This window comes from Paramisgurnus dabryanus, chromosome 4 (assembly GCF_030506205.2).
Source record: "Paramisgurnus dabryanus chromosome 4, PD_genome_1.1, whole genome shotgun sequence".
Classification (NCBI taxonomy): domain Eukaryota; kingdom Metazoa; phylum Chordata; class Actinopteri; order Cypriniformes; family Cobitidae; genus Paramisgurnus; species Paramisgurnus dabryanus.
In genome coordinates this window covers 40,605,848-40,630,949 of record NC_133340.1, presented here as the reverse complement: position 1 = coordinate 40,630,949, position 25,102 = coordinate 40,605,848, and the positions used below count along the sequence as shown (strand labels likewise).

The 25,102-nt window shown below is 35.5% G+C and overlaps 1 protein-coding gene and 1 long non-coding RNA gene across 4 annotated transcripts; both read right to left on the bottom strand.

The window, feature by feature from the left end:
• Nucleotides 1–1,079: 1,079 nt before the first annotated feature.
• apela (apelin receptor early endogenous ligand) lies at nt 1,080–4,142 on the bottom strand. The gene is made up of 2 exons (XM_065274989.2): nt 3,590–4,142; nt 1,080–1,168 (listed from the first exon to the last, which is right to left on the bottom strand). The coding sequence occupies exons 1-2, from the start codon at nt 3,672–3,674 to the stop codon at nt 1,080–1,082; spliced, it is 174 nt and encodes a 57-aa protein (XP_065131061.1). The 5' UTR covers nt 3,675–4,142.
• A 7,866-nt stretch (nt 4,143–12,008) lies between these two features.
• Nucleotides 12,009–19,671, bottom strand: LOC135735917 (uncharacterized). 3 transcript variants are annotated; one of them, XR_012336582.1, is made up of 7 exons: nt 19,558–19,671; nt 19,263–19,342; nt 18,951–19,040; nt 18,700–18,811; nt 16,814–17,111; nt 12,885–13,016; nt 12,009–12,790 (listed from the first exon to the last, which is right to left on the bottom strand). It is a non-coding gene; the product is annotated as an uncharacterized lncRNA (long non-coding RNA). The 3 variants fall into 3 exon arrangements; XR_010527725.2 differs by having other exon boundaries at nt 19,263–19,666; XR_010527724.2 differs by lacking the exons at nt 16,814–17,111; nt 18,700–18,811; nt 18,951–19,040; nt 19,263–19,342; nt 19,558–19,671 and adding an exon at nt 16,587–16,807.
• Between the last annotated feature and the right edge of the window lie 5,431 nt (nt 19,672–25,102).

The window sequence follows — 25,102 nt, the reverse complement described above, 5'->3', positions numbered from 1 at the left end:
GTCACATTGTATGTGTGTCCCCGCAGATACAGTGTCACATCACACACACATTTCACCATTGACACCCAACCAGAACAAACTTTGAAGCCCCTCACCCTGTCACTCTATAGAGTATGAAAGCTATATTATTGAGGACGTCTCATTGCTGTAATGGTTTTTATACTTGACCAAAGACATTTACAAAACCTGACCCTCATATAGACTTACCAAAATATTATTATATTAATTAAAAATTTTAGATGATTTGTGTGATCACAAGTAGGACCACAAATGTCATATTTTTGACAAAAAAATGCCAAACCTGTACACAGACACACAATAAACTCACACGTGGTGCCTTATGACACACCTTATATAGGCTACCTTGTGTGCTATGTGTGAGTCATTCGATTTAGCACCTGTCGTACTCCTTCCATTATTTTGTATTTTCCCACATTCGGAACACTTCGACTGCATATACATTGCTCACTAAAGGTCGCCAGGTGTTTTTGAGTGTCGAGTCCCACCCAAGCTTTACTGTGTGTGTGGCAGATAGTTAAAATGGGTTGTATTTATGGGGGTAGGGCTTTCCTCGTCTGTATGTGTGTCTCCCTGCTCAGGCTGTATAGGTTTGCAGTCTTTTGTGTGTATGTGTGTGTGGGTGTGGAGTGTTTGTGGAGTGTTTGTGTTTACTCCCAGTCCAAGAGAAAGTCTCACAGCTATAAAGATCCAATAATTTCCAAGCTCATTTAGTCCGGGTATTTACCCAAAGTCTTTTCCTCTCTAACTCGCTCTCTGTGTTTGTTCCACTGTGGCTTTAGGCCGCTGGAGATCTGACAGGCGGTTTGTTAATTAATGTGGCTGTTTTTCTTTGAACGGACCACAATGAAGAGGCCAACAACAATCTTAAATGACTCGCTGAGTGTTGTTGAGGAGTCACGAAAGTTATTTAAGGTATTTGGCGATTATCTGTTGCCAAATAGTTGCGCGCAATGTCAAAATTTGGGACGGTGCTTCTTTGAACAATGAGTTATGCTTTGATGTCTCAATATTTACTCATTCCACAGCGCAATAAAATTAAATTGTGTATGGGACTCACCTCAAGGGAACGGTACTCTTGAGTGAAGAGGTAGACAGCGCTTTTTCATGCAGTTGTGTCTCCGATATTTCCGCCTGAGATTTAGAAAATCTGAAAAAGGAGGCAAATAAAACACTTGTCAGTAACAATCAGAGCAATCGTAAACCTAAATTCTTAGCATTTTCCTGTAAACTAATCATTTCTCCCAAACATCAAAGGTACTACAAGGGTTCCTTGCGGCACTCCTATGGAAAAAACATTTTTGGTGCACTTATGAACTGTTCACTTAAAGCCATTTTGTTCTTAACTTTGTATAGTATGTAAAACATACTTTTCACTTTTACCTTTTGTGCAACATAAAAATAATGCTATACAATGCCATAGATTATAAGAACCATTTTGGCTGCATAAAGAACCTTGCCTGTTTAAGGTTCTTTGATAACGTATAAAGAAATGGTTCTTATAAGAACCTTAATTTGAATTTTTTATTGGGAGACCAAAAATAGTTATATGGCCATTGCTGTGAAGAACCCTTTGTAGCACCTTTATATTTAAGAGTGTGGGGGACAAGACATTTACAATATTGATTATAATATTGACAATCGGTGTTGGGGGAAGCACCCAGCACCCACCCAGGATCTACACTCCTGATTGGGGTGTTACCTGAAATAAAATCAAAATGAATGGTCTCCCCAGTAGGTAACAAACAATCTGGAGGGCAATATAACAATCAGAGGGTCTACTGATAACCGTCATGCGACTTCCCTCCATAAGCAGCTATTAGATCCTCACCCAGAGGAGCAGGGACAATGGCGCGAGACCCACGGGAGGAGATGCGCTTCACAAACGTGCGCCTTTGACTAAAGCTATGCGAACTCCGCACCTCCCTCTCTTTCTCTCTTTCACCGCGGTAACCCTATGCTAATGTATTATACCTATTGTGCTCAACATCATGACTAACAATGAATGCCGGTGCTTGATCGCCCACGGGCACCAGATTAATTGCGCATAGCCGCCACAGCAGCGGGAGATGAGAGTTTATACACGTAGCGCGTTCAAGTTACAGTAACTTACAGTAAACTTTCATTATACAAATCAAAAAGACATTCCTGCGGACGCTTTTATCAAATGCAACTTACACTGTAAGTTTGTATTAGTATCAGTGTGTTCCCTGGGATTCGAAACCATGACCTTTCCAGTTATTTACAGAAACAATTATACATTAATTTATAAAAAAACCGCACAATTTATAGTTATTAAATACATTAAAAAAATGCAAAACATAAGATTTATTGTGCAAGGGTCAAGGACTCGTCTCTAGCCTGTGTTAAGATGCAGGCAGGGGCGTCAAGTGCTACTTAAAATCACTCAAGGCACTGACCCTAAATCAGCCATGACTGACCACTGAGTCCTGCGCCAGGCAAATCTTATACTAATGAGTTATTTAGCTGACATTCATCCGTCTCATTGCTCCCTTTATGAAAATTAAAAATGGGTTTATACAGTAACCATAGCTTAAACATATTAACCATATTTTAACCACGATAGTTGTATGTAAAACTAAGGTAGGGTAATACAAATGGTATAAATAGACAAAAAAAAAACGAATACTAAACTTTTACTATAATAAAAACATGGTTAATTCTCATATGTTTGAACACGGAGAGCAGTTTGATATGACAAATAATATTATAATTCATTGATAAGTCCTTTCTGAGGTTCAAACTTACGACCTTTCGGTAACCACCTGCATGAGAACTTCACCCATTACACAACCACAACGCAAATCATAAGCACCTCCCTACAAAAACCATATAGTTTAATCATTATATTTGTAGTAAAACTATATGGTAATAAATCAATAAAAAAATCATTGATTTTACAGTAAAAAAAACATGTTTAATTTTCACAAGCTAAAAAGGTCATCTTTATTGCGCAAAATTAAATTTTATTTATTTAATTGAAAAATCTACTTATATGTTTGGCTAATAGCAAAACTGTGAGAAACCCCAACACAAAGTGAAAATGGTTTTACTATAGTTTAATGATTGTATTTTTGAGCAAAACCATAGTAACCACACAAAAAATGCAGGATTTTTTGTCGTACTCTAAAACTGGGGTAATATAAATGGTAATAATACAAATAAACAAGATTATTAGTATTATTTTAATAAAACCATGGTTAATTAATGTAGGGGTCTTGCAAAGTGAAAAAGCTAAATAAATGACATGAAATTTTTAATGCGCAAAAGTGATGTTATTACTAAAATAAAACCACAGTTATTCGCCTAAGGGTTGATTTAAACAGACCAAGTAACTAAAAACTTATTTCCTAACTTTCTTTACAAAATCATAAGTCTCTGGTTACGAAATAAAGCTTAAAACACCCAAACGCAAACTTCAGCATCCTTTAGTTTTATATAGCCTACCTTTTATTCATATCTTAAAGGATAATGTTAAATGCTTCCTTTGAAAAAAAACTGTGTGGTAAATAAATAAATAAATATATATCCAGGTAATAAATATTTTTACCGGTTTTGCCTGGTCTCTCGGCGCTGGTGATGAGCAGGGCTGCCAGAAGCAACAACAGGAGATACATTGGATGAAAGAATCTCATGGTGATGCTGCGTCCTCCGTTACCTCCAAGGACAAAGTCTGTATATATGTAGATATACTGATAGTAGAAGTCCTCTTTTTTGACTTCTGGTCTCAAATGGATGACCCCCTACAATAAACAATCTCTCTCGCTCTCTCTCTGTCTAACTTTATCCAAAGTTCCAAGTCGCTGTGTTCTTCTCATTAGAATGGATAGACAGAAGACCTGATGGGTATGAATGTCCAGTCAAGACAATGTAGCTTTACCCCCTTTTTATACAGACAAGAGAAAGGGGAGGAGAGAGAGAAAAGGGTGGAAGAGGGCACAAGAGAAGGAGGGGTATGGAAGACCTAAAACTGGGTGTGGACATGAGGGACACCCACACACACATTTTGCACATATTGACCCCACATGTATTAAGTATCAGATTTAACAAAAAAATATGTCAACTTATAAAATCTTTTGGTGGAAATTTCTTCACAAAGTTAACCATGACCCAAGAAAGATATTTTAAAGTGGTTTGCACTATTTTAAATGCTTATAAATTAGCCAAATTGTCATTCTGTGTGGGTACACTGTAAAAAAAATTCCACAGAAATTACAATGTTATTGCAGCTGGGTTGCCGGTAATTTACCGTAGATTTAAATTTATGTTATTTACTGGCAAGAGTTTGTTCAAAGTTAAATACATTTTAAATATTAACAAGTCTTTATCTTTACAGAATAAAACTATACAATAACAGCCTCATGCAAAGCATTCTGGGAACCAGAATTCATCATCAACCTTTTTCTGTTTTTTGCTTCAGATTTTGTTTCCCAGAATGTTTTGCTTGATGCTGATTTTTTAGTTTTACTCTGTAAAGACAAAGACCTGTAAATGTTAAATGTCCATTTAACTTTGAACAAAATGTTGCCAGTAAATAACATAAATTTAAATCTACGGTAAATTACCGGCAACCCAGCTGCAATTTCTACGGATTTTTTTAACAGTGTATGTTTTGCTGTGCAGCAAACTACATAAACTAAATTTTCAGTATAAAAATTTGGGTAACAAGTTTAATAATGGTATTTTGTTTTAATGACAACATGTGGTCAACTTAATCTATTTAAGAATGTTTAAATATGTGTGCTTTAATGTAAGTATAATGCAACATTTAAAAAACATTATAAAAGTCAGATTTGCTTGGGTATTGACCTAACATTTTGCACAATTTTTAAATATTCTTTTCATTTATTATTTATTTCTTTATTCGTGTTTCTTTAATTAATTTTGAATGTTTTAAAAATTGTAAAACTTCATGATTATATTGAGGTTTTATTAAAAAATATCCTGCTAAATTTTCTATCAGATTGTTACGTTTTTTTGTCTTTGTGGATAAATATGCATGTTATTTTCACTAAATGAATGTGCTTTTGAGTGGGTCCATTTATTTCAGCACTGGTCAATGAGGTTTGAATTATTGGTCAGTTATGTGTGTGCGTGTGTGTGAACGAGCTGTGAAGTGCTGATTATGGTGTAGCTGTTGGATCTATGAACTCTCTCTTCACTAATGAGCCACCATTGTGCTTCACTCCCCAGAACAAAACCTCACAACAGGAGAGCCAGTCTGACACACACTTACACACTGGCCAGAGTCTGTTAAAGCTAATGTCCACCTTTTTCATCAGAAGTATGGATTTGCATGTTGTAATACTCATCAGCTTGACTTTGGAAGCACCAAAAGTGCATGTAAACTGTCCAGGGACTTTGGAGGCATAACCTGGGAAATAAAGAAACAATAAAATTATTATTCACACACTGCGCATGAAGAAAAAGCTAGATTTCAACTCAGCCTGCATGTGTTAATTCAGGAACACCCCCGGTGTATCACAAGCTGCAAACATTTGCACGTAAATGTCTGTTGAATGAAGCCTCCTATTAGCTCAAGTACAAGTATAGCAAACCCACTGCGCTGGAGACTTAAAAAGATTGTTTACCCAATAACACAGTGGATTATGGAAGAGTCTCTTTGACTTACTGATGGAGAGAGAGAGAGAGTTTTATTTTGGCACAACCTCTATTGTGCACATTCTTTTCCGATACTAAACTGGACAGATACTACACATTGTGTTATGGGTCCAATATGGTAATGTTATTAGATTTACAGATACTGCACGTCTGTGTGTCCCAGTGCGCATGTGCTGCGAACGGCTCGGCTTGTGCAAGACAATGTGTATAACTAGTATAATATGCAAATATGCAATGAGTGGGACATTCAGGCAAACAAATGCAAGTAAATATCAGGTCATTTGTATGAGTACGTGAATGAAGACAATTAATAATGGGTGTGTGGGGAGGGGTTGTCGGCTTTAGAGATAAAATGAGTGTGAGAGTGGGCCTTACTTGACCTCTTGGAGTGTAAGTGTGTGTTTGTGTCCATAATTAAGTACATATGTGTGCAATCCAATGGTGTGTCAGCCATATGTGTGTCCACTCTTTGACCTTTCTTATAAGTGTGTGTGTGCGTTCATTTATCTTCTTTTTTGATACACAATAGGCTTCTCGGGGACATAAAGTGTCGCTTTAAGTTTGGGGGTGTCGTGCAAAATTTTAAATGAATATAATCGGTCTGTAAGTACAAGTGTGTATGAAAATATCTCATAGTTGTTTTTAGGCATCTATTTGTGCGACCTGTGTTTGTGTTCATTTATCTTTTTGTTTGATACACTATAGGTTTCTCGCGGACACAAAGTGCCGCTTTCAGTTTGTGAAGTGTGTTGCAAAATTTTAAATGAATATAATCGGTCTTTAAGTGTAAGTGTTTAGGAAAATATCTCAAAGTTGTTTAAAGGCATCCATTTGTGCGACCTGTGTGTATGTTGATTTATCTTTTTGTTTGATACATATATAGGCTTCTCGTGGACACAAAGTGCTGCTTTCAGTTTGTGAAGTGTCTTGCAAAATTTTAAATAAATATGATCAATCTATAAGTGTAAGTGTGTTTAAAAATGTCTCATAGTTGTTTTTAGGCATCCATTTGTGCGACCTGTGTTTGTGTTCATTTATCTTTTTGTTTGATACATTCTAGTGGACACAATGTGCCGCTTTCAGTTTGTGAAGTGTCTTGCAAAATTTTAAATAAATATGATCAATCTATAAGTGTAAGTGTGTAAGAAAATATCTCATAGTTGTTTTTAGGCATCCATTGGTGCAACCTGTGTGTTTGTGTTCATTTATCTTTTTGTTTAATACATATATAGGCTTCTCTTGGACACAAAGCCCCGCTTTCAGTTTGTGAAGTGTCTTGCAAAATTTTAAATATATATGATCAATCTATAAGTGTAATGTGTATAAAAATGTCTCATAATTGTTTTTAGGCATCCATTTGTGCGACCTTTGTGTGTGTTCATTTATCTTTTTGTTTGATACATATATAGGCTTCTCGTGGACACAAAGTGCTGCTTTCAGTTTGTGAAGTGTGTTACAAAATTTTAAATGAATATAATCAGTCTTTAAGTGTTTATGAAAATATCTCAAAATTGTTTTAAGGCATCCATTTGTGCGACCTTTGTGTGTGTTCATTTATATTTTTGTTTGATACATATATAGGCTTCTCGTGGACACAAAGTCCTGCTTTCAGTTTGTGAAGTGTCTTGGAAAATTTTAAATAAATATGATCAGTCTATAAGTGTAAGTGTGTATGAAAATGTCTCATAGTTGTTTTTAGGCATCCATGTGTTCGACCTGTGTGTTTATGTTCATTTATCTTTTTGTTTGATACATATATATGTTTCTCGTGGACACAAAGTGCCGTTTCAGTTTGTGAAGTCTTGCAAAATTTTAAATATATATGATCAATCTATAAGTGTACGTGTGTATGAAAATGTCTCATAATTGTTTTTAGGCATTCATTTGTGCGACCTGTGTGTTTGTGTTCATTTATCTTTTTGTTTGATACACTATAGGTTTCTTGCGGACACAAAGTGCCGCTTTCAGTTTTTGAAGTGTCTTGCAAAATTTTAAATAAATATGATCAATCTATAAGTGTAAGTGTGTATGAAAATGTCTCATAGTTGTTTTTAGGCATCCATTTGTGCGACCTGTGTTTGTGTTCATTTATCTTTTTGTTTGATGCACTATAGGTTTCTCGCAGACATAAAGTGCCGCTTTCAGTTTATGAAGTGTCTTGGAAAATTTAAAATAAATATGATCAATCTATAAGTGTAAGTGTGTATGAAAATGCCTCATAGTTGTTTTTAGGCATCCATTGGTGCGACCTGTGTGTTTGTGTTCATTTATCTTTTTGTTTGATACATATATAGGCTTCTCTTGGACACAAAGTCCCGCTTTCAGTTTGTGAAGTGTCTTGCAAAATTTTAAATATATATGATCAGTCTATAAGTGTAAGTGTGTATGAAAATGTCTCATAGTTGTTTTTAGGCATCCATGTGTTCGACCTGTGTGTTTATGTTCATTTATCTTTTTGTTTGATACATATATAGGTTTCTCATGGACACAAAGTGCCGTTTCAGTTTGTAAAGTCTTGCAAAATTTTAAATATATATGATCAATCTATAAGTGTACGTGTGTATGAAAATGTCTCATAAATGTTTTTAGGCATCCATTTGTGCGACCTGTGTGTTTGTGTTCATTTATCTTTTTGTTTGATACACTATAGGTTTCTTGCGGACACAAAGTGCCGCTTTCAGTTTGTTAAGTGTGTTGCAAAATTTTAAATGAATATAATCTGTCTGTAAGTGTAAGTGTGTATGAAAATATCTCAGTTGTTTTTAGGCATCCTATTGTGCGACCTGTGTGTTTATGTTCATTTATATTTTTGTTTGATACATATATAGGATTCTCGTGGACACAAAGTGCCGCTTTCAGTTTGTAAAGTGTCTTGCAAAATTTTTAATAAATATGATCAATCTATAAGTGTAAGTGTGTATGAAAATGTCTCATAATTGTTTTTAGGCATCCATGTGTTCGACCTGTGTGTTTATGTTCATTTATATTTTTGTTTGATACATATATAGGCTTCTAGTGGACACAATGTGCCGCTTTCAGTTTGTGAAGTGTCTTGCAAAATTTTTAATAAATATGATCAATCTGTAAGTGTAAGTGTGTATGAAAATATCTCAAAATAGTTTTAAGGCATCCATTTGTGCGACCTTTGTGCATTTATCTTTTTGTTTGATACATATATAGGCTTCTAGTGGACACAAAGTGCTGCTTTCAGTTTGTGAATTGTCTTGCAAAATTTTAAATAAATATGATCAATCTATAAATGTAAGTGTGTATGAAAATGTCTCATAATTGTTTTAGGCATCCATTTGTGCGACCTGTGTGTGTGTTCATTTATCTTTTTGTTTGATACACTACAGGCTTCTCGGGGACACAAAGTGCCGCTTTCAGTTTGTGAAATGTGTTGCAAAATTTAAAATGAATATGATCGGTCTGTTACAGTGTGTATAAAAATGTCTCATAGTTGTTTTTTAGGCATCCATTTGTGCGACCTGTGTGTGTGTGACTACACATCCTCTGAGCTTTTTTCATGTCAATTAGGATTAGAACCCAGCATGTAGCTAATGGACGATGTAGGGACACAGACCAACACGGCCGACACTTTGGTCCTAAAATCAGCTTTTGACCCCATCTCAGTATGTGTGTGTTAAGTTTGTTGATTTGTGGGCACTGCAAATGCCCTTGAAGTTATTTACTGGTTTACGGTGTTTGCAAAAATGTTCCTCATCAATGCCATACAATCTATATTCAATGTCTTTAAAATTCTCCCCTTTGGTTCACATTGTACTCTGCGCTTTATACCCTTAATTTAAATATGCAAATGAAGGTGTATTCTTATTCGGAGCCACCTGGTATCCATGAAGACTGATACCCATAGAAAAGAGACAGAGATGTAGGTATTACAAGCATTGAAAACACAGGCTCACTCAGATTTGAAATGCCAGACGCACACACAGGCCGATGGCTTGGGTGGGTCTGTGACCATGTGTCTGCGTATGTTGTAATGTTTGTTTTATTGGGGATTAGATGTCATTACCTGGATTAACCTGCCTGCGCAAATAAATACTTTTGCCAGATAGGTGACCGCCTCCACCCACTGTATCGACACAGACTTCAGTGGCAAATCTCTAGCCCTAAGGTGCAGTTTTGCTGCATGGGAGAGAAATGGATACTGTGTGAGTTTCTGTACTGTACACTCAAAAAACACAAACAGTGCTAAATAGCACTAAAAGTAGTTAATCGGCTCGTAATCATAGGGGAACCATTTTAAGTGCCATATAGCCCCTATGTAGTACCTGTGTAGAACCATATTGTGCTATATAGAACCATATCTGGTGCTATAGTGGTGCTATATCACCCCCGGATGGTTCTTTGTAGGTGCTTTATAGGTGCTATATAGCACTAAAAATGGTTCCCGTATGATTACGAGCTTTTAGTGCTATTTAATGTACAGATTCTGTATTTCAGGTATGCAACCTGTAAATTGTAATATGGCAATAATGCTTGTAAATGTTGATGCTCTGCGGTAATTAAGAAAGGAATTTCATATGCGGACAGATATTCACACACTGACCTCAAATACACCCCTGTCCCACCAGGGAGAGGTCGAGTCCATCCCTCAGGATCAAGAGCACATAATGTGTCAATCAGTAGACAAACACCCCCTACACACACAAGTGTGCATACTACAATAAAAGTTGGCAGCCAATGAGGAACCAGCCTTTTTTTTGAACGATTAAAATGTATTTTTGGGGTACCTATGTTACTTTGAGAAGATTGTGATGTTATTAAAATATAATTTTACAGACAGGGTCACATATACATAACAGTTTATAAATGACTAGATCATCTATGTTTACACATTAGTTCATTCCTCTTTACATAATAATGTTTGTTTTATCCCAGCGCTGAGTTCAAAGTGAAAATGTTATTGTTGCTGCCAAGTGCATTTGTATCATTTGTATACACTTGTTCAGTGTAACAGGAAATGTTATCAGAGTGTAGCTTTGTTGCTTGTTGCAAAAGCAGATAAGAGTGGCATTCCCCATAACCTTTCTTCCTCCAAAACTAGATTACTACCCCCATTTACAACACACACACACACACACACACATACACACACCGGCTAAGGGAGAGGGAGAGAGACAATACCTCCTTCTGGAGTTTACAACTCTACAACAAGTAGTTACTGCCAGGAAGCACAAACCCAAACTACTCCCCCAACATACTTCATCTCAAACAGATCTTCCTCCACATTTAAACACTTTTATAAAGCCCATATTATAAATACCATATCACCACAACTTTTTTATAATAAAGAGGAGTGATTTTAGAAACTGTAGGTAGTGTTGTACTTCACTTTAGTTTGTTCAAATGTATCTCCTTAGGGCAGATCTCTTTAGGCCAACGAGATGGTACCAGGGGGGCCCAGTTTTATGACATTTTTAAAATATACTTATTTATCATGAATTCTGTGTAATTAAACCTAAAAAAAAATAAGGCTACTAACCAACAGCACTACTTTGTATAAGTTAATATGTTATGTTTAATTAAAATGTTACATTTTAGAACAAATTTGTCGTAAATTGTCTTTGGTGTGCCGCAAAATAATGCACCGTACACAAGGGGGGCCACACGCTGAAAAAGTTTGAGAACCACTGACTTAGGACATACACATAACTGTGTGTATAGGACTTTAATAGAAATGTTTGGTTTACAGTTTCCAAAAAACTCAGTTCACTTTTTTACCATTAGAGGGCGCCCAATAGGTTGAATCCTTTTGTACAATTGAAAATGACTGTCAGTCTCACATTTATGCAGAATACACTTTCAGTGAAAGGTACTAAAGCTGTCACTGGGGCGGTACCCTTTTAAAAAGTAAACCCCAAAAATGTACCCTTAAAGGGATAGTTCACACAAAAATAAAAATTCTGTCATTTACTCACTCTCATGTTGTTACAAACCTGTATATATTTCTTTGTTCTTTTGACGATAACGAAGGAAGAAATTTTGAGGAATTTTTTGTAACCAAGCCATTCGTGTGCCCCATTCACTTCAATAGTAGAAAAAAAGAAGCAATTTTTATTTAAGTAGCAATTTAAAGTTATGTTTGACTTTAAGTTGTTTTCGTTTTCTTCAAATCAGTTTGAATATGTTTAAGATTATAGCGTTTGCTATATTTTCCTTCTGCTGTCAACAGACTTTGTGAACTTGATTTTGTTTCTGTTGTTGACACACACACCATACATTCTTGAAAATAAATGCTTTCAGGTTTTGAGAAGTTTACCAAATGCTTCATCCTAATGATAAACAGCACACAGAACCCAAAAAATTCATTTATCATTGTTTATTCACTCATGTTGAATACACAACCTGTATACATTTCTTTGTTCTGATTAACACAAAGGAAGATATTTTTAAGAATGTTTTTAACCAAAGCGATCAGAGGCATCCTTGACTTCTTTCTTCTGATCGGTCTGCTTTTGGGAAATTAAAGACAGCACTCGTATATAAACAAATTGAAGAAAAACATTTTCACATTTGTACATTTTCTAATATGTAATAATACAATAAATACGAATGTTAATTTAATACATTCTCACCCACAGTCTAGCAGCAATAAAAACACGAAAACTGCACTAAAATATTAAAAATACATAATAAAATATTTTAAATCTGTTTTGATTTAACACTGAATTCAAAGCTCCAGCATCTTCACAAATGGCTTCTGCAAAACCACACTGTCAGAAAGAAAGATATACAAAAGCTGTCATTGGGACGATATACCCTTTTAAAAATGTAACAATAAGTACCAGTTCGGGACAAATGTGTATTATTTTTTTAACACTATATGTATCTTTGAGGTAGTAATACACACGCTTTAGGCACAAAGGTGTACTTTTTAAAGGATACTGCCCAAATGACAGCTTTTGTAACTTTTTCGGAGAGTGTATGAGACGTCACACTCTTGGCCTGCCTGTTGCTTTGCATCTCATCCGAAAATCCTCCGGTCAACTGCACTCAGATGTGTGTTAGTATGTTCATGGTACGTCTATAATGATTTTGTTGCAAGGTCGTTTTTTCTTTGATTTTTTCTTCCGATGTGTAATCCTCAGCTCTGTCTGAATATCATCTAGGACACATATACAATCATTGCAAATATTTGCAGTTTTAAATTATATGACTGTTTCAGTGCTTGGGTGTGTGCTTAAAGAAAATTTGTTTACCTTGATCATTTCGATGATGTCTGTAGATAGCAACCAGGGCAAATAAGCACATGACAGTGAAAGCAATGACGATGAAAACCAACTCCAAACCTGAAAACGGCAGATCCATAACAAACGCACACTCTTACAGCCCTACAGAGAGAGAAAGAGAGAGAGAGAGAGAGAGAGAGATACATTCAGATATGATATATAACTTAATAATACAGCATTAAACAGTTCTTCATGTCTTTTATCTGAACAATTTAATGGTTACTATTAGAAAGTACCATTTTGTACCCAAAGAGTGCATATTAGTACTTTAAAGGTACATATTGGTAGTTCAATGATACATATTTGTACCTAAATGGTTCATATTAGCAGTGGTGGCTCTTGACTGCTCTTCCGAGGGGCACAAATTAAAAATATGTGTTCGTAGTGTCATGTGTGTTGCTGGTGTTTTCAAAATATGTGTTTGTTGCGTCATGTGAACCATGTGCATCACGTGTTTTGTCAAAATAAGTGCCTGCGCTGCACACGTTTCAAAACCGTTTATGATAAAAGAGACGCTCACGTTCACAAAATACACGCAAGACACTCCCTTTACACTAAACTATGATTATGCATGAGATTATGTGAGTATCTGGGAAATGTGAGCGTCTCTTTTATCATAAACCCTTTAGAGGGTTTTTAAAGGGTACTGCCCCAGTGACAGCTTTTGTAGGCTACCTTTGTTTTTGACAGTGTATTATAAAGAAATTATTCAAAGTATTGTAATTTAAGAATGCTGTAAAATGCTACAATAAACTAACTGTAAGTTACATTACTATAATGCATGCTAAAAACTACATCACAAATATTAAATAGATTAATAGATCAATGCATGTACAGTACTACTGTTGTGGTGCTGTAATGGTCAAAAATGGTCCCAACCTGTCACTGGGGCTGTACCAAAAAGGTCCTAATATACATTTGATACCAATATGTACCTTTGAGCTACTATTAAGCACTCTTGGGTAGCAATCAGTGTTGGGGGTAACGCATTACAAGTAACGCGCATTACGTAATAATATTACTTTTCTGAAATAACAAGTAAAGTAATGCATTACTTTATAAATGTACATATTAATATTTGAGTTACTTTTAAAAAAAGTAATGCAAGTTACTTTTTAGTTTAATTATTTCTTCGCCATGCGAGCCTTCTTCCAGGCCCTCGGAATCCGACACAGCATCTGTTGATTTTTTCGACTTTTGCTTTGCTGGTTTAGGTGACATTACAGACAACGTTCACTTTAAAAACAAACAATGAACGAATTTTAAATGAAACAGGGGTAGTAATCAATAAACCTTAATATAATGACAGCGGAGCCCACTCGCGCGTCTTGTCAGCACATCGCCATAACCGGAAGTCTCTTAGTTTAATTAATTCAATTTAAAAATAAAATAATGTACTGAATTAAACTGAACATATTAACGTAGAATTATGCGCCTGAGCGGGAACAGTTTGCGTCAGAAACGTAGATGGCAGGCCAGATCTTGACATTTTTGCGATCATAAAATCCACCTGCAAGGCCTGAAAGAGGTCAAGCCTCAGCCAAGTAAGAAAAAGTAACTTAAAAGTAACTTAAAAGTAACGTAAGCATTACTTTCCATGAAAAGTAACTACGTAACGCAATTAGTTACTTTTTTGGGCAGTAACTTGATATTGTAATGCATTACTTTTAAAAGTAACTTTCCCCAACACTGGTAGCAATATGGTGCAAAGGGATTATTATTTTTAATAAAAAATTTCTTACGCTGCTTCCTGTTTTAATAAATGTAAAGTATGAATGACCTTATCATAAAGGTATCTCTTTTATTTACAAATAAACACACCCTTTTATAGCACAATATTGTTAAAATAAAGCACCACTCACCTTTGAATTTACAGTAATATCGTAAAATACTATCCACAAAAATCTCACATTATGCATACACTATAAGTAAGGGATAATGTAGAGGCAGCCGGTAGTTATTGGGAAATAAGCCCCGACAGTGTGATCAGGACCCGACGCGAAGCGGAAACTGGACATGAATATGAATTTGAAACATTTTATTGGCATATTTGTTTTAAATTAAAATTTTTATCCTTCCGCGAAACTTTGCACAGATGCATAAAATGATCGTAATTAAGTAATACCTAATTAAGATCCTCTGCTTCATACTCTGTCTCCATTTTTTTCTCTTTTAACCAGTCTTTGAGAAGTTTTAATGCCCATTCTGTATTTTTTTTTGTGTGTTGGCTTCGTAGCTGTCATGTTCTATTTTGTTAAGTTCAGTCTCAGTAAGCTCTCTGTGTCTTGTCGTTGTTCGTTCTTCTATCCACTGTTTAAATGTTTTGTTTTTTCCGTACATGTTAAAATTATGGTTGTCCAGTGTTTGTCACAAGATGGCGCCAAACAGCTAGTAATCTTTATTGGCGCGGAGCGATTTTAATCGTACAAGTAGTACCGGCTATGCGTTATTACTTTGGAGCGGTTATTATTTGAAAAGAATGAACCTGCAAATGTCTCAACTGACCAATCAGAATCAAGCATTCCAGAGAGCCGTGTAATAAAAAATGATATTAAATAAGATATATTTTTGTGTTACTTTAACTTAAACAAATTAGGTTAAACAATTTCACATTTTATGTCAAAATGTAAAAAGTAGATTGAATTGACCAAGTTGTTTTATCTTCATGCTGCATTTTATTTTTACAGTGATAGTGTGGATTTTATGCTGTCACATTTATTTTGTTTATGCCATTATTTCATCGTCAGCTGTTGTGATGTGTGATGAGGTTTTATTACACTGTGCATGATCTATACACTGTTAAAAGTAAAAGTTAGATCAACTTACTTCAATTAGTAACACCTTAAATATTTTGGGTTGAAAAAACTTCTTTTTAGGCACATTTTTAGGCATCACTAATTAAAGTGATTTTTAAGTTGATACAACATTTACTTTTATAGTGTATTTATATTCACCCAGAGCCTAATCTGATTAACTTCCATTTTTATTTTTACTTTAATATACAATTATTATTGTGGTATTATATGAAAAAGTGAATCGAGGCTCAGCTGCTGAAAAACCTGAGACACATGCACAAAAGTCTGACTGCACAAATCATATCCATAATCAAGCTACTTGTACACAGGATCAATAAACTCCATTGAGCCGGAGATGTGGGTGTGCTGTTTGAATGTGTAACTGGATAGGCTGAAAAGATCGTTTACTTTGTCAACATTTACTCTGATGTTGTCCCAAATTCATATCTTCTGTGATAGAGTAGGGACTGACAGGCTCAATCTGTCTACATTCACTTTCATAAATGTAGAGATAGATTACATAAAAGCATCTCAGGGTATCTATATAAGTGTAATAAAGAGCAGTGCCAACATTCCTGTCAGACAGAGTTTTCAGAATTTATTTTTGTCTGTGTTATTCCACATTGTAATAACACAATAAATAGTTGCTTTGTAGTGAAGTCATGCAGTATAAAAGCAAAATTACAAGATAATCACAACCTTGGGATATGATTAACCTAATTTACACTTTTCATCAACTTTTATGGCATAGTATTGACATTTAAGCATATTTTACAGCATAATATGAGAATACATTATTCTATTGTCAACATTCACATTTATAAAGGCTTAAAACTCAACATATAGAGAGGTGAGATTAAGAAGTAAATATAAATACCTTTTTCGCTTTCCCTCACAGGATTTAACTTATTCCATTTATACCACACACAGCGTATGAAACATGCTTAAGTTTTAAAGCCTTGTGTTTTACGAGCTTTCTAACACACAACAATCAAGGTCCAGTTCTTCCCACTTCCTTACAGCTGTTATAAACCACGTCAACGCGTTCAAACATACTTTTCATACTTTTGCTTCCAACAAATACATGCCGTCTTTATTGTTTACCCTTGTTTGCAGCTGGATTCAATCCAGGTGATCAGTTTGCAAGCGAACTTTAAGCAGCTGCGTGCAGGTCAGGTGTGTTGACTGTTCCCAGAACAGTGTTACAGAGTCCACAAAGTACGATGATACGCAACGCCAAATCTTCAGTTTTTAGAAGTCCATTGATTAATAGATTCATGCCACACACAAAACATAACTGATCCCAGAACAGTCTTCTTTACAAATATGTTTCCATTGAATGCAGTCACGACTCAGATGATGATTAGTGGCTCTTCAAGTCTTTCTTTGCTATCTTTGTTGTCTTTTTGAGAAAAAAAGGAAAGAACAAACCAAGTCCACGTCACAGTTTAAACAAGTTAAACTAGTTTGGTTAAATTACTCCAGATTGGGTTAGGCTACTGCAAATATGTGAAATGTGCTGAGTAGTTGAGGAATGATGATGAAGTTTCATACACTACATAAAACATAAAATTCATAAGTTTAACCCTAACCATATACTTCAGTTGGTAACACTTAAAAACTAAAATGAAAAATGTAAGGTTAAAAAACTTTTAAAATTACTTCAATTGGTAACACCTAAAAAGCATTTTAACCTAAATTTTCACTAAAATGGACACTTCACTTTTTTGAAAATAGGCTCATTTTCCAGCTCCCCTAGAGTTAAATATTTGATTTTTACCGTTTTGGAATCCATTCAGCTGATCTCCGGGTCTGGTGCTAGCACTTTTAGCATATCTTAGCATAATCCATTAAATCTGATTAGACCATTAGCATCACACTCATAAATAACCAAAGAGTTTTGATCTTTTTCCTATTTAAAATTCGACTCTTATGTAGTTACATCGTATACCAAGACAGACAGAAAATTAAAAGTTGCGATTTTCTAGGCAGATATGGCTTTACACAGACAGTGCCTAAAAATTACCAAGGGGTTTCAGGCGCCTTTACAGCTAGTTTGATGAATGAAGGTATATCACTACGCCTGCTGCAGCCATGGTATGACAGCAAAGTCCTTGCTTATTACGCCAGAATGAGAGTATAGTTCCTAGCCATATCTGTATAGAAAATTGCAACTTTAATTTTCGGTCGGTCTTAGTACACTACAGAAGAGTCAAGTTTTAAATTGGAAAATATCCAAACTCTTTGGTTATTTTTGGGCTCGATGTTAATGGTCTAATCAGATTCAATGGATTGTGCTAAGCTATGCTAAAAGTGGACGCGCCAGACCCGGAGATCGACTGAATGGATTCCAAAATGGTAAAAATTGAATGTTTAACTCTAGGGGCACTGGAAAATTTGCATATTTTCAAAAAAAGTGGAGTGTTCCTTTAAAGGGTAACTAAACTCCTGGTCAGAGCGTGACTCCACCCACTGGCAATATTTGAAAAATGCAAGAAAAGTGGGCAGATCCCAACGGAGATAGAGGGGACGAACTAAAGCTCGTACCAAGTGTGTGGTGAGATCGTAACAAGGGCGTGGTGAGCTTGAATCTGCTTAAGTCACGAGTAATTTTTTGGACCCAACATCCAATAGGAAAATTCAACTGCAGTAGCCACCGTTCAACCTGAAGAGGGCAGCACTCAGACGTTTTTACACCAGATATTGTAGTATTGAAACACTTTATACCCAATTGTGAAAAAACTTACTAAAATCAATGAACAGCACTAATAAAGCATCATTCTTACAGATCATAAACCAAAAAAAAGTTGGTTTAGGGTTTAGTTACTCTTTAAATTGAGAAAATGTAAGTTAAAAAACCTTCAACTTATTATATCCAACTTTCACTTTTCATTTACAGTAAACATGTACACCATTTGTGCTGGAAACATGAGTGATGCATCAATTTTGTAAAACTGTAACATTTATCTGTCGCTTATACAGAAGCCTACCTGTACTTTGAATGCATCTCTCCTGTATTAGACCATACAGGGTAACAACACTGAATATTAAAAGAGAACAGACAACCGTGCACCATTCCATCTCAGTGAAGGGAGAGGCCATCTGCTTGAGATGAACAAAGAAACACAAATACATTGCGAAATCAAAGCACAGCTAACATTTCACACACCCTGCAGCATAAACACTATAGTATTATAATCATTTATGAACTTGGCAGATTCTTTTGTCCAGAGCGACTTACAGTGTACTCAAGATTTACATTTTTTAACAGCAGGTGTGTTCATTGGGAATCCAATCCATGGCCTTGGCTTTGTAGGACCATGGACTTGAGCTACAAGAAAATTGAATGTAGTTATGCTGACAAAATAACAACACTAATAACTAACATCATCCTAATTCATTCATTAAACTAGCTGTAAATTAGCAACACACAAACATAACAATGATTCAAAACTCCTAAAAATGAAAAAGCACATAACTATTTCCTTTCTTCGTATAGCCTACCCTTAGTATGTAAACGTATGCATTTCTTATTAAAAGCTCAAATACTTACGTGTATTAGCGCGCATCCAGGCATTCACTTTAATGGTCATTGACGATGCGCATTATGCCTATTAGGCTCTGCGTGTGCACCTGTTTGTACACAGACAGAACTGTAATACAATAAGGGGGTAACCATAACGGGTGGCTCAAATTGCTCGGTGAGATTAACTAATGATGGTTCTACCTTGGATACCAGGTACACATACAAAGACAGACGCACACAAGAGCTCTAACCGAGTCACGATCATGCAAATCCCAGGTGGAGTATCCCTCGCTACAAAATGTTTACATACACTTTGACTCACCGTGGATTTGAATATATCCAATGTTTCAGCATGTATATCATTGGTATATAAAATTCCTTTTACAAAAATATACTGATTAAGTCAAGAAGAGTTTCAACTAGAAACCGAATTGTGTAGCCTATTACACCCAAACCTCACTAAAATATGCGGTACACGTGTCATTAATGTGACATCCGTCATGTAAACTTTGTGTACTCAGTGGAGTGAAATGCACTGCTTTGTTCGGTATGCAGAATGATCTCTTTTGCGGGATGTGAGGGACTATAGGGGGTTGTGTTAATGTTTGTATCTTCCAAATGCAAATTTGGAGTCCACCTCAAAACTTAAAAAAGAAAACATCTAAACACCTGTTTGAACAAATAAACCTTCTGTTTTTTTAGCTTCAATTTTGTTTATTATTTTGTGTGTTATTCAGCGTCTTCTTAATAAATAAATGTAAATGTATCTATGTAATGTATTATTAAAACTTTTTTGTTTCAAAATCCACATAATGAAGCGTTCGTGCTGCAAGTGAATTGCACTGCGCATGTGCAAAAATCAAGTTTTGTCAGTTGTCAGAACATTTGCATGTTCTACCTGTGGTTCCTGATTTGATCACGCCAAAAATATTTGAATCAAAGTGTTTTGTCATCATCATACAGAACAGGGTTTCCCAAACTGGGGTAAAGGGCATATGATACACATATAATAAAATAATACATACATATAAAAGCTTACAGTAAGCCGTTTTAACATTATGGGGCGGTTTCCCAGACAGGGATTGGACTATTTCTAGACTAAAAAAAATTTAAGAGCTGCCCAAACTGAAAACAACTGGCACTAACATATCTTAAAATACATCAGTATACATTTGTTTTGCCTTTAAATGCACACAAGTAATGTTTTAAGTAAGGCATGTTTGTTAAAACTAGTTATATATCCTAATTAAACTAGGGCCTAGTCCTGGTTTAAAGGGATAGTTCACTTTAAAATAAAAATTCTGTCATAATTTACTCATCCCTTATGTTGTTCTAGACCTGTATGAATTTTATTTTTCTGATGAACACAAAAGAAGATATTTTGAGAATTTTGAGTAAACACACAGCAGTAAGTGACCATAGACTTCCATAGTAGGAATAAATAAAATATGATGGAATTTAATGGGTACCATCAACTGTGTGCTTACCATCATTTATCAAAATATTTTCCTAGTCATTTATCACAATACTCCCAAAATATTTTTTTCCTACTGTGAAAGTCAATGGTCGCTTACTGCTGTGTGTTTACCATCATTTCTCAAAATATCTTCTTTTGTGTTCATCAGAAAAAAGAAATTCATACAGGTTTAGAACAACATGAGGATGAGTAAATGATGACAGAATTTTCATTATAAAGTGAACTATCCCTTTAAGCTAATCCCTGTCTGGGAAACCATCCCTACATAACCCATTTGAATGTTGGTTTAAATGTTTATATGAAAATGTGGGAAACATTTCAAGAGCGTAGATGCAAAATACCGGTTTGATGGCAGAATCACTTTAATAGTTAAAGTAAATAGTTCAAAAATAAATTATTGATTCAAGCTAATGTGGAAGATGCCAGGAATTTTAACACGAAAACTGCAAAAAAAGTCACAGGACAGAGGTGAGGGACGGCTATATAGAGACCTCTTAGTGCTGATTGGTTGAATAACATGATCATGCTCCTCCTGAACTTAGTTAAATAAACATAATTTAATAATCACCAGGTTAAAAATTCTGGATAGTTGAATTGAAAATGCAAATTACCCTTTCATCCGTGTGTGTGTGTGTGTACAGCTCAACCTTTGTATAGTTTTTGGTTTGTGGAAGGAAGGGGTGGCAATTGTGCAGCCCCAAACATCTTTATTAAAATGGGCATCACAAAATTTTTGTCTATAACTCTAACAAATAAACCAGTTAGTCTAATGTGAAAGATTTACTACTATATAAATGACAGTGTAATTAAGATGTTTTCATCATTTCTTTTAGGAAGTTGTGGCAGACTGTGCTCTCTTTTCTGTCCCGTGTGAGAGCACTGAGACAGACACAGCCTCTATATCAGGATTTTACCAGCAGGATGCTAGAAAAAATGTCCCATCACACTCAGTGCTTGCACATCCCTTAATGATGCACTCACTGCCACCAACCAAGACATCAGAGTGGAGGCGGGCAGTATATTGTGAACCCAAAAGTGCCTGGTGGTTACGACGGGCAGGTTAAGTTAGGAGCTGAAAGCGTCTTGATATTCAGACCTCAGTACAGCACCTGCAGTTTGATGTGCCTCATGACAATAGTTTTGTCACCACATATATGCAAAGGCTATACAGCTTTACTTAAAACACATGCTGCCAAATGATGTGGATGCAGAAGGTACGACTGCAGTTGAGTGACAGCTACATAAAAATGGTATCAAATGCAGCTCAGTAGTGCATAGGTTGTTCCTGCTATTTTAAAGGAAAACACCACTGTTTTTCAATATTTTTTTAAATATATAGTTCTCATTTCTTATCCGCTTAGAAAATCGCCACCTCTTGTAACAGTCATTAAAACATGGAAGTGTTTGGTCCTTCTAAATTCATTCCTGTTTGGATCCTAAGGAATGAATGGGGCTAGGCTAAATGCTAACACATTCACAAAACAACATGCTGTGCAAAGATTAAGTGATCTTTGATAATCGATTCTGAATCGACCACATTTTAAAAAACGATTAATCGAAAAATCTATTTTTTTGACCAGCCCTACATACATACAGTAGAAACAACATAAATTGTAGTCTTTAGTAACTTTATTTATCATTAAATAAATATGTCAATAAACGTATTGTGCAAACATTGTTATAATTTTAACATATAACAATACTGACTGGCAAGGTGTTAAATGACTTCAGTTTCCTATGCCCTTTTCCACATGGATTCTCACATGTGATATTTTTCTAGTGTGTCACCTCAAATCCTATAAATAGTTTTAATGGTACAAAAAGCCGAACACATTTGTGGCAAAATAATTAGGAAAATTAAAGCCTCGATCAGCTATTAAATGGTCAAAGAAGGTCATTCGAACCGGAATGTTTTGTTATAACCTTTTCGCTAACACAACCACCCCAGACTTTCAATATAAATGTAAATGCTGATTCCAACAAGGAACTTCACACTATTATATTGTAACCTGTAGTCTTGAAAAGGGTGCAGAGATTTCTTTTCATATCTTTTCTGGACGGTCACCGGACAGTTCCAAAACTCACTCAGAAGTGAAAAGCTAGATCTTCATTTATTTAAGTCTAGAAGAAGATTCCCCAGGAAGATTCCCACAAGAAACTGCTCGTGAATGGCAAGGATGGTCGATGATGCTTTCCACTTTGTCGTCGGGTAAGGGACGAGGTTGAAAAACACAAAAGCAATTCGGACACACTGCCCAGCATACAATCTTGTAGTCATTTTCTTGAGATTTCAGTGTCTTCTCCAGTACAGCCACTTTTCTTTTCAATTCAATGTTTTCTTTTTGTAGCCGGTCAATGTCGGCCATTGAAAGATCTGTACCCGCAGCAGTGCATTGTTTATTAGGGTCAGTATGAGAGACCTCTAAAGAAGGTGAATCATTGGACTTAACCACTGGTTTTCTTTTCTGTCTCATCTGCTTTTGCTCCAGCTTCTGTGAACCATCAGCGGTGGTTGTGTGCGCGAATATTGATGGAACAAAATCTGGATTCCAAGGATCCGCTGATGGTGCACCTAAATTAAAACAATGACAGAAAGAGTATTGCACTTTGCTGAGCATCATACAACTTTACTGCTTAAACATGCACATTTTTGTGTAAAATGTGTTCTTTATATGATCTTGCATGAAAATTATTACTTTTAAAAATATCAGTAGCTTACTAGTGCAATAAAAATAGATTTATTTAATTTATTTGGAGCACTTTTCACAATGCACATGCTTCAAAGCAGCTTTAAAGATAAATCAATGACTGATAATGCAGTAAATCCGTCAGAGAAAATGTAGTAAAAGTCCTTATTTAGTAGTTGATTTAAAGCTTCATCAGAAAAGCAATGCATTACATTATTGTATTAGTTAACTTATGTCCCTATGGAGCAAGCCAAAGGCGCACTGTTGTTATTAGATTAGGTTTGATGGTAATCGAGTATCATTGCGCTAGTTCAAATCATAGCTGAAGAGTACTACACCGAGCTTTCGTTACTGTGTAAAATTGTCAGCTACGTGTGTAGCCGGTAATGTAGCAAATTCAGAACTATTTAAAGCTCGTTACTGGTCAGCTAGATTTATGTGTCGCTTATAATGAGTTTACCTGTAATGAAGTGATTGCTACAGAGCCTTAGATTCTTGCCTGGCTGCAAACCCTCTCTTTGCACAGCGATGAGCCATGCTCGACGTCTGTCTTCGTCTTTAGGATAACGATACATTTTGATTTTCGATAAGGTATTTGTTCCAGATGTCATGTTGCATCCTAGAGCACTACAACCCGATCCCAATTTCTTTCTACTCATTATCTTAATTCGAACCTTCTTTGTAGTGGGCGCCATATTGAAAGCCACTAGCCAGACCAAAAACAAACACAAACCGGAAGTTAACTTCGGGACAGGGGCGCAACCGTAGCAACGCGCACGTTTGTAAACACCGCCCATGGTGAACGCAGATATGACAGCGGCCGTGACTGCAGCTGTATACGTCATTAAACCTGGTTTATTTAAAATAACTAAGCATTACATTCTCAAGTAATAAGCATATTACAACAATTTAAGATCAAGTAAGAATAGTAATCAAGGTTGTAATTGGTAATATTTTAAAATAAAACGGTCTTGATGACGTATGCAGCCTTGAAATGCGACCTCCGGAGGCTGCAGCCTTCGGGAAAAAAAGAAAAAAAAGAGGCTGCAGCCTTCGGATTGAGAAAGTACGTAGTCTTTTTATTTGGCAAACTTACTTGACTACATTTGATGCATAAAGTGTATTGTAGTATTTTCTTTAAAAATATTATATTATATTAATACTCAAGTAAAACCTTTTACTCATGAAAAAGCAACTATATTAGATTTGTAATGAAATTAGGTATTAAATGAAATTTAATCTTTAATGTAGGGGATGATATATGCTTTAGATTTAGAATGTAGTAGAGAGAAAAGAAAGCACTCTCATTAGACACTTGAAAACATTCCTGAGGTGACTGAATAAAATAAAAGATTTATTTAAAGCAAAGGTTTTTATTTTATTTAAAGCAAATTCACACACACGCACGCACGCACAGTCCGAATTTTTATTGTTAGTCTGTTTTCTTCAAGTCTGAGAAATGGTCTCACACTGATAGCGCACATACATCTCGAAGATGTCTATTTGATGTATGTGTTTAATCTGCAAGACGTATAATATTATTTAGATTGTTTGCTCATCTGCAATACGTCTCTGAGACGTTTCCTAAAAGATGTAATATAGACATATTGAAGACGTCTGCAAGTATGTAAAGCAGCTCTTTCTTAGACCTTTTAAGATGTTTTTACACACCAGATGTATTTCAGATCTCCAGATCTTTACCA